At 46.2% G+C, this 10,797-nt stretch overlaps 1 protein-coding gene across 3 annotated transcripts in view; it reads left to right on the forward strand.

Annotated features, from left to right (window-relative positions):
• Nucleotides 1-10,797, forward strand: part of MAP1B (microtubule associated protein 1B) — a 94,127-nt gene that overhangs the window by 77,894 nt on the left and 5,436 nt on the right. For all 3 annotated transcript variants that reach the window (XM_028509610.2, XM_036020386.1, XM_036020387.1), the window contains 2 exons: nt 860-7,367; nt 10,275-10,513. In XM_028509610.2, the coding sequence (XP_028365411.1) occupies nt 860-7,367; nt 10,275-10,513 (6,747 nt within the window). The remainder of the gene's footprint in view (nt 1-859; nt 7,368-10,274; nt 10,514-10,797) is intronic.

Here is a 10,797-nt window from a genome sequence, read left to right on the forward strand (position 1 = left end):
GTGAGACAAAAATAGCACTGTCCACGAGCCACCCTCTGTTTTGGTCCTGGTTTGCTCTTCTGCATTCCTGTCCGATGGGAGATACTGAGCAATGTATTGAACAATGCCTGAACCAAATTTTTTTTCCTGGTTTATCCTTGACTATTATTTTTTATGAAAAAAACTTATTTTTAAATTACAGTTTACATTCAATATTATTTTGTATTAGTTTCAGGTGTACAGCAGAGTGCTTAGACACTCACATACTTTACAAAGTGCTCCTGCAGTATTTCCAGTGCCCACCTGATAACATACATAGTTATTACAGTTTGGTCGACTCTACTGCTATGCTGTGCTTTATTTACATCCCTGTGACTATTTGGTAGCTGCCCTTTTGTACTAAATTCCTCCAGTGTATCAACCAGGCCTTTTTGCCAGGCCTAGTAGAATAACAGAAAACATTTTATATCAGTGGTAAAATGACTCACATAGCCTTCCCCTGTGACAGTTTAATATTTTAAAGGGCATTTTTTTTTGCATGGCAGGTACCTAGGGGTACTATTCAAAGTATTTCATAAGCGCCGTGGCACAGGCCCTGATCCTCCAAATGGTTACTGGCTTAGAGCAGAGTTCTGCAGCTCTCCTGCTGGACAAGAACAGAGAATGGAGAGGTGCTGGGGCGATGGCTGAGGTGTAAAGGAGTAGTGTGTGGGGTGGGGGGGGCGGTCAGGACAGAGGCTATGCACCTGCCAGCATCTCTGAAATCAGCCCTTTGTGCATCCAGTGGTCTCATGATACCTACTAATAGATAGAGATGATGAATCAGTGATTACATTCACTTAAACCTTTTCTTTCTTTGTGATTATTTTTTAAATCCCAGATTGGGGAGTTACTGAGTACCACCCATCCTGCCAACAAAGCTAGTTTAACCCTCTTCTGCCCTGAAGAAGGGGACTGGAAGAACTCCAATCTTGACAGACACAACCTCCAAGACTTCATCAATATTAAACTCAACTCAGCTTCTATATTGCCAGAAATGGAAGGACTTTCCGAGTTTACTGAGTATCTCTCCGAATCCGTGGAAGTCCCCTCTCCCTTTGACATCCTGGAACCTCCCACATCGGGGGGCTTTCTAAAGCTCTCCAAGCCCTGTTGCTACATTTTTCCAGGAGGGAGGGGCGATTCTGCCTTGTTTGCGGTGAACGGATTCAATATGCTCATCAATGGAGGGTCAGAAAGAAAATCCTGCTTCTGGAAGCTCATCCGACACCTGGACCGAGTAGACTCCATCCTGCTCACCCACGTCGGGGACGACAACCTGCCTGGAATAAACAGCATGCTGCAGCGGAAGATCGCAGAGCTGGAGGAGGAACAGTCCCAGGGCTCCACCACCAACAGCGACTGGATGAAAAACCTCATCTCCCCTGACTTAGGAGTTGTGTTTCTCAACGTCCCGGAAAATCTGAAAAACCCAGAGCCAAACATCAAGATGAAGAGAAGCATAGAAGAGGCTTGTTTCACCCTCCAGTACCTAAACAAATTGTCCATGAAACCAGAACCTCTATTCAGAAGTGTGGGCAATACCATCGATCCTGTCATTCTTTTCCAGAAAATGGGAGTTGGTAAACTTGAGATGTACGTGCTTAACCCAGTCAAGAGCAGCAAGGAAATGCAGTACTTTATGCAGCAGTGGACTGGCACCAACAAAGACAAGGCTGACCTAATCCTGCCTAATGGTCAAGAAATAGATATTCCGATTTCCTACTTAACCTCCGTCTCATCTTTGATCGTGTGGCATCCAGCAAACCCTGCAGAGAAGATCATCCGAGTCCTGTTTCCTGGAAACAGCACCCAATACAATATTCTGGAAGGACTAGAGAAGCTCAAACATTTAGACTTCCTGAAACAGCCACTGGCCACCCAGAAGGATCTAACTGGCCAGGGGGCCGCTCCTGCTGTGAAACAGGTAAAACTGAAACAGAGGGCTGATAGCCGAGAAAGTCTGAAACCAGCCACGAAAACACTTGCCAGCAAATCTGTGAGAAAGGAGTCTAAAGAAGAAACCCCTGAGGTCACAAAAGTCAACCACGTAGAAAAGCCACCCAAGATTGAAAGCAAAGAAAAAGTAACAGTGAAAAAAGACAAGCCTGTAAAAACAGAGAGCAAACCTCCAGGGATGGAAAAGGAAACGCCCAGCAAAGAAGAACAGACTCCGGTCAAAGCTGAGGCGGCTGAAAAGCAAGCCACGGATGTCAAACCCAAAGTCACCAAGGAGAAGGTGGTGAAGAAGGAGACGAAAGCAAAGTCTGAAGAGAAGAAAGAGGAGAAGGAAAAGCCAAAGAAAGAAGTGGTGAAAAAGGAAGACAAGACACCAATCAAGAAGGAGGAAAAACCAAAAAAGGAAGAGGTGAAAAAAGAAGTCAAAAAAGAAATCAAAAAAGAAGAGAAAAAGGAATCCAAGAAGGAGGCTAAGAAAGAAACACCACTGAAGGAAGCCAAAAAGGAAGTTAAGAAGGAAGACAAGAAGGAAGTGAAAAAGGAAGAAAAAGAACCCAAAAAAGAAATTAAGAAACTTCCTAAAGACACAAAGAAATCATCTACTCCTCTATCAGAAGCAAAAAAACCTGCTGCATTAAAACCAAAAGTACCCAAGAAGGAAGAATCTGTCAAGAAAGATTCTGCTGCTGCTGGAAAGCCAAAGGAGAAGGGGAAAATTAAAGTTGTAAAGAAGGAAGGCAAGGCAACTGAGGCTGCAGCGGCAGCCATTGGCACTGTGGCCACTGCAGCAGCTGCAGTGGCAGCAGCCGGAATAGCAACCACTGGCCCTGCCAAAGAACTGGAAGCTGAGAGGTCCCTTATGTCGTCCCCTGAGGATCTAACCAAGGACTTTGAAGAGCTGAAGGCTGAAGAGGTCGATGTAGCAAAAGACATCAAGCCTCAGCTGGAGCTGATTGAAGATGAAGAGAAACTGAAGGCATCTGAGCCGGTCGAGGCTTACGTCATTCAGAAAGAGACAGAAGTCATCAAAGGCCCTGCCGAGTCCCCGGATGAGGGAATCACCACCACTGAAGGGGAGGGTGAATGTGAGCAAACTCCCGAGGAGCTGGAACCAGCTGAGAAGCAGGGGGTGGACGACATTGAAAAATTTGAAGACGAAGGAGCAGGTTTTGAAGAATCTTCAGAGACTGGAGACTATGAAGAGAAGGCAGAAACTGAGGAGGCTGAGGAGCCAGAAGAGGATGGTGAAGAAAACATATGTGTGAGCACCTCCAAGCACAGCCTCGCGGAGGACGAGGAAAGTGCCAAGGCAGAGGCCGACGTGCACATCAAGGAGAAGAGGGAGTCTGTGGCCAGTGGCGATGACCGAGCAGAGGAAGACATGGATGAGGCAGTGGAGAGAGAAACTGAACAGTCTGAGGAGGAGGGTGATGAGGAGGACAAAGCGGAGGATGCCAGAGAGGAAGAATATGAGCCTGAAAAAGCTGAAGCTGAAGACTATGTGATGGCCGTGGTCGACAAGGCTGCAGAGGCCATTGGTGCTGAGGATCAGTACGGATTCCTCACCACTTCACCCAAGCAACTGGGAGCCCAGTCTCCTGCCCGGGAACCTGCATCTTCAATTCATGATGAGACTTTACCTGGAGGCTCAGAAAGTGAGGCCACTGCTTCTGATGAGGAGAATCGAGAAGACCAACCTGAAGAATTCACTGCCACTTCTGGCTACACTCAGTCTACCATTGAGATATCCAGTGAGCCCACCCCAATGGATGAGATGTCTACTCCTCGCGATGTGATGAGTGATGAGACCAACAATGAAGAGACAGAATCCCCATCTCAAGAATTTGTAAACATCACCAAATACGAGTCTTCACTGTATTCTCAGGAATACGCCAAACCTGCTGTCACGTCACTCAATGGCTTGTCTGACGGGTCCAAAACAGATGCCACTGATGGGAAAGATTACAATGCTTCAGCCTCCACCATCTCACCACCTTCATCCATGGAGGAAGACAAATTTAGCAAATCTGTGTTACGTGATGCTTACAGCATGGAAGAGAAAGACAGGAAAGCCAGTGCCTCATTGGAGATCAAAGACACTGTCACAGCGGTTTCAGATGAAAAACTTAGTCCATCCAAGAGCCCGTCCCTGAGTCCATCTCCACCATCACCCATAGAAAAGACCCCCCTGGGTGAACGCAGTGTGAACTTTTCTCTGACACCCAATGAGATTAAAGTCTCAGAAAAGGCAGAAGCAGCCCCAGTGTCTCCCGAGGTGACCCAGGAAATAGTCGAGGAACATTGCGCAAGTCCTGAGGATAAGACCCTGGAAGTGGTGTCCCCATCTCAGTCTGTGACTGGCAGTGCTGGCCACACCCCTTACTACCAATCTCCCACTGAAGAGAAGTCTAGTCACCTCCCCACAGAAGTCACCGGAAAATCATCGGCGGTTCCAGCAAGCTTTGAATTCAGTGAAGCCAAAGATGAGAATGAAAGGGCCTCCGTAAGCCCCATGGATGAACCTGTTCCTGACTCGGAGTCTCCTATTGAAAAAGTTTTGTCTCCTCTACGGAGCCCTCCCCTAATTGGATCCGAGTCTGCATACGAAAGTTTTCTAAGTGCCGATGACAAGGCTCCTGGTAGATGTACCGAAAGCCCCTTTGAAGGAAAGGATGGAAAACAAGGCTTTCCAGACCAAATAAGCCCAGTTTCTGACATGACTTCCACTGGTCTTTTCCAAGACAAACAGGAAAGGAAAAGCACAGACTTTATACCAATAAAGGAAGGATTTGATCACCAAAAGAAAACTGACGATGTCGAAGCCATGAGTTCTCAGCCAGGACTGGCTTTGGATGAAAGGAAATTGGGAGGAGATGTTTCTCCTACACAAATAGATGTCAGTCAGTTTGGATCTTTTAAAGAAGACACGAAGATGTCCATCTCCGAAGGAACTGTTTCAGACAAGTCAGCTACTCCTGTTGACGAAGGTGTAGCAGAGGACACATATTCTCATATGGAGGGTGTGGCCTCAGTCTCGACAGCTTCTGTGGCTACAAGCTCATTTCCAGAGCCAACAACAGATGATGTGTCTCCTTCTCTGCATGCTGAGGTTGGCTCCCCCCATTCCACAGAGGTAGACGACTCCCTTTCCGTGTCTGTCGTACAAACGCCTACCACTTTTCAGGAAACAGAAATGTCTCCATCGAAAGAAGAATGCCCAAGACCAATGTCAATTTCTCCACCAGACTTCTCCCCTAAAACAGCCAAATCCAGGACACCAGTTCAAGATCATAGATCTGAACAATCCTCGATGTCTATTGAATTTGGTCAAGAATCCCCTGAGCACTCCCTTGCTATGGACTTTAGTCGACAGTCTCCAGACCACCCTACGATGGGTGCAAGTGTGCTTCACATCACTGAGAACGGGCCAACTGAGGTTGACTACAGTCCTTCTGACATGCAGGACTCTAGTTTATCACATAAGATACCACCCATGGAGGAGCCATCCTACACCCAAGATAATGATCTTTCTGAGCTCATCTCAGTATCTCAGGTCGAGGCCTCCCCATCCACCTCTTCTGCACATACCCCTTCTCAGATAGCTTCTCCTCTCCAAGAAGATACTCTATCCGATGTTGTTCCTCCCAGAGATATATCCTTATATGCCTCACTCACCTCTGAAAAAGTACGAAGTCTGGAAGGAGAGAAACTGTCACCAAAATCTGATATCTCTCCACTCACCCCAAGAGAGACCTCTCCTTTATATTCACCCAGTTTTTCAGATTCTACCTCTGCAGTCAAAGAGAACATAGCAGCTTGCCACACTTCTGCTCCTCCACCAGCGGAAGCAGCATCCACAGAGTCCTACAGCTTCCGTGCCTCTATGCTATTTGATACAATGCAACACCATCTAGCCTTGAATAGAGACTTGACTACATCTAGTGTGGAGAAGGACAATGGAGGGAAGACTCCTGGTGACTTTAGCTATGCCTATCAGAAGCCTGAGAAGACAACTAGGTCCCCAGAAGAAGAAGGTTATGACTATGAGTCGTATGAGAAAACCACCCGAACCCCGGATGTTAGTGGCTATTACTATGAGAAGACAGAAAGAGCCACTAAATCCTCGTGTGACAGTGGCTACTCCTATGAGACCATTGAAAAAACCACCAAGACCCCTGAAGATGGTGGCTATGCCTATGAAATTACTGAAAAGACCACACGAACCCCCGAAGAGGGTGGGTACTCATATGAGATACGTGAGAAGACGATAAGAACCCCTGAAATGGGTGGTTACAGCTACGAGAAGACCGAGAGGTCTAGAAGACTGCTAGATGACATCAGCAATGGCTATGACGACTCTGAAGATGGTGGCCGCGGTCTTGGAGACTCCAGCTACTCTTATGAGACCACGGAGAAAATTGCCAGTTACCCTGAATCTGAAAGTTACACCTATGAGACTTCTACAAAAACGACACGAAGCCCCGATGCTTCCGCATACTGTTATGAGACTGCAGAAAAAATCACTAGAACCCCCCAGGGGTCTACATATTCCTATGAGTCTTCAGACCAGGGCTACACCACAGAGAAGAAGTCCCCCTCAGAGGCTCGCCAGGATGTCGACTTATGCCTTGTGTCCTCCTGTGAATACAAGCACCCCAAGACAGAGCTGTCACCCTCCTTCATCAATCCCAATCCTCTTGAGTGGTTTGCCAGTGAAGAGCCCACTGAAGAGTCCGAGAAGCCCCTCACCCAGTCCGGGGGAGCCCCACCACCTCCCGGAGGTAAGCCACAGGGGCGACAATGTGATGAAACCCCTCCCACCTCAGTCAGTGAGTCGGCCCCATCGCAGACTGACTCCGATGTTCCCCCAGAGACTGAAGAGTGCCCCTCCATCACAGCCGATGCGAACATCGACTCTGAAGATGAATCTGAAACCATCCCCACAGACAAAACTGTCACCTACAAACACATGGACCCACCTCCAGCCCCCATGCAAGACCGCAGCCCTTCTCCACGTCACCCTGACGTGTCCATGATGGACCCGGAGGCCTTGGCCATTGAGCAGAACCTGGGCAAAGCTCTGAAGAAAGACCTGAAAGAGAAGACTAAAACCAAAAAGCCAGGTACGAAGACCAAATCCTCTTCACCTGTCAAAAAGAGCGATGGGAAGTCCAAGCCCTCTGCGGCTTCACCAAAACCAGGGGGCTTGAAAGAATCCTCAGATAAGGTGTCCAGAGTGGCTTCTCCTAAGAAGAAGGAGTCTGTGGAAAAAGCAACAAAACCCACCACCACACCCGAGGTCAAAGCTGCACGTGGGGAAGAGAAAGACAAGGAGACCAAGAACGCCGCCAACGCCTCCACATCCAAATCGGTCAAGACGGCGACTGCAGGTAGGTGCCAGGGTCGGCATCCACAGTGGTTACGCTTTTACCTGGAGCCTTTGAGTTTCCATTTCACTTTGCCCCGGGGAGCTGAGAGGGCATAGTTGGTGCGCTCCCTTCCTTTTACTATTCTCTTCTGCCAAAAGGTTTCCGTTTCAGTGCAGTGTTGTCCGCAGGCGTGGGGATAGCTCAGCATGTGGCCCAGAGCAGCTCTGATTCACCAGATGAGGTTCCTGGGTGGGCCCATTCAGCAACACAGCAACTGCAGCTGTGTTCTAAATCTTCAGAACCAAGGAGGCGTGTTTCAAGCTCCTTCGGAAGACTGTGTGGCAGTGGCTTCAGCCATGCTGACCCTAGAACGAAGCTCAGGTGACACAGTCCACGAACTCCCAGAGGCCTAGGGAGAGAGAGCCAGAGTTCCAAGCCAACCCTGGAATGACAACTATAGGGCCAAAAATTTAGATTTCATTTTTTAAATAAAATTAAAAAAAATAAAATTAGAACATTTTAAAATGAAAAATTATGACATTTTTAATTTTTAAGAAATTACCATGCTAGAGCTACATCCCCATTAAAGGCAATGCTCTGTGTTTTTTTTTTTTAATTGGCTTACAAATACTGTAATTTGAGTTGTCCAGTGGGTATTCTGAGCAAATTGAGAGAAGGGCATCGAAGCTTCTTCTCACACCCCTCTTAACCCACAGCCTCACTAACAGACTCAGAATCCTATTTCAGATTGTAGTCGCCTATCAGGAGCAATATCCCTAGCTCCTGATCATTCCTGTTTTGGTCCCAATTCCCAGACTTATCACATCCTCAGCAGTACCTGGGTTTTTGATGGAACAGGTCTCTGACAGCCCAGATTTATTTTGTTTCTTCAAACCCATCACAGGAATTTGCATGAATACATTTTACTCACTTTATGTAGATATTCCAGGATTTTAGACTATAGTTCATAAAATAATATGAATTGACTCAAATATATAAAGCAAAATAATAAGTTCAATAAGGGAAAATTTGATAGATAAACCTTGGGACTCTCAAATTCAGTGCACTTTATTAAGTATTACAACTGCAAAGTTTTACTGTAAGCAACATGGAAGATCAATGCCAAGGCTCCTCATCAGATTTCCTTTTTTTACATGCAAATGGAAGAATTGCATTCATGCTTAGACTTAATGGAACTTGGGAGAAAATGTGAAATTTATTCAAAGAGGTAATAACCAACTGGAATTTGCTATCCATCTTGCCCACATAATTGATTTTTTAAAAACATTTTTGTCATTTGAAGAGATAATTTTAAGGCAAAGTAATAAATAAAGATGAATTAATTAGAATGTACTTAGAAGATGCTTTTCCAATACATTTCTCAAAAGACAGAATTGTACTATTAATTGATTTTTAAAACAAAGCTGGGTTAACTTCTGGCAGTTTCCTCAATTTATGCTTCTGTATGAGAGATCCTCAGTTGGTGTTGATGATAGTGATTTAGTTTATAAGGGAAAATTGCAGGCATTTTTAATGATTAAGACAACGTAACTCACAGGCTTCTACTGTCAGAGTTCTTGGGAGGCCTGTACGTGGATATCTGAGGGCTTTCAGCTCAGTTCATTCAAATGGCTGGTTAACGTACTTGTAAAATGAGTCATTTTATGAGTCAATATTAGATAATAACATTTATTATCTAAATATCAGTTTGGCCGATTCTCATCAATCCCCCAAACTCCAAAAACTGGACAGGTGAGGGAGTTCACTGGTGGTTTGGACTCTGGGATGCCAGTCTTTAAACAACCTATGGAGAAAGAAATAGGGTTTAGCATACGGGATCCAGCTGGTGTTTTATCATAAATGACTTAACAGCAGTGGTCTAAAATCAGTTGCACATTAGAATTGTCTGGGGTGCTTTTAAAAGATGATGGTGCCTAGGCCCCCGCCCCAACCCCATTAAGTCAGAAGCTCTGGGGTGTGGGGCCTGGGCATCAGTATTAAGCATTAAGTACTAATAAGTTTTAGGGATTCTCATTATGCAGCCAGTGTGAAGAACCACTGCCTTAGAATAGTAGTTCTATTAATGTTTCAAAAAGTTTAAACCTTCACCTAGAACAAGTCAGAAAGTCAGCTCACCAAACAAGGTGCCAAGAAACCTTAGGGGTCTTCTGAATCTTTGCTTTGCCCAGGCTTCTTCTAATTTAGACCAGGGATTTTGGCAACCAGGTGCCCCTTTCTCCAGTCTTATATGTCCTGATTGGCCAGAGAGAAAGCACCGTCTTTCAGAGCCTTCCTCTCACTCTAGTTTGGTATACAGTCTTGTCTAGCAAGAGGTGTTTCACCTTCAGCCTACTGTGCTGAGGAGAGAAAGCAGCCTTTCATCAGTTTGTGAATGAGGTTAAGGTGCCACACACCTTGGAAATCATATGAAGTTCAGATCTGAACCAGTTTCTAGATCAAATGTTAGGGTATAATGCTCAGCTGTGAGCAACATTGCTCTCAAATGAGACCCTGACATGGATTATTAACATCGCTTAACTATGGTGTACCAAGTGCAGATGCTTCCTTTTGACTTTTAAAATCTGTTTCTTACATCACTTTTCAAATTAAGATGCATATTAGCAGTTGACTAAGAGTATTATTGTCATCTAGTTCCGTCTTTTGGAAAGGCCTTGAAACTCTTCTTATTTCCTCATGGGTTGGTTGTCCACAGAGGGAAACCATTCCATTCTCATTTCTCCTGGTGAGACAGCAAACGTTACATCTTCTCAGTCGCTGGTGTGAAATGCCCCATACCAGAGGGAAGTGCCCCATCTCTCCTTTGCAAGTCCTGTGGACCTTCTTGTGGATGGGCAGGGAGGTGTACTGGAGCTGGGCATCTCTTTGCATTCCTATGACCCTGGCTTTCCCTTTGTTCGTTTACCAAAGGACCAGGAACCACCAAGACGGCCAAACCCTCAGCTGTGCCTCCCGGCCCCCCTGTGTACTTGGACCTGTGCTATATTCCCAACCACAGCAATAGTAAGAATGTTGATGTTGAATTTTTCAAGAGAGTGAGGTCGTCCTACTACGTGGTGAGTGGGAATGACCCTGCTGCTGAGGAGCCCAGCCGGGCTGTCCTGGATGCCTTGTTGGAAGGGAAGGCCCAGTGGGGCAGCAACATGCAGGTAAGCGCTCCAGGACAATATCTGCACTGCACCCAGGGCCGTGCCTGCAGGTGGAGGGCAGGAATTGTGTTTCCAGAGGCATCGATGTGCTTGTGCATCCACATGAGATGCCTGAGGGCCCGTCACACGTGAAATACCTCGAGGACAAAGTGGATTTCACACACAGGAGATAGCCTAAAATGTCATTCTGGGTACTAATAACAGCCATGACCTGGGAGGAAAGCCACTCTACCACCCTCAGGCAGCCCAAGATTACCTGCCCTTCCTGCTAATATATCAAGAAT

This window comes from Phyllostomus discolor, chromosome 3 (genome assembly GCF_004126475.2).
Source record: "Phyllostomus discolor isolate MPI-MPIP mPhyDis1 chromosome 3, mPhyDis1.pri.v3, whole genome shotgun sequence".
Taxonomy (NCBI): domain Eukaryota; kingdom Metazoa; phylum Chordata; class Mammalia; order Chiroptera; family Phyllostomidae; genus Phyllostomus; species Phyllostomus discolor.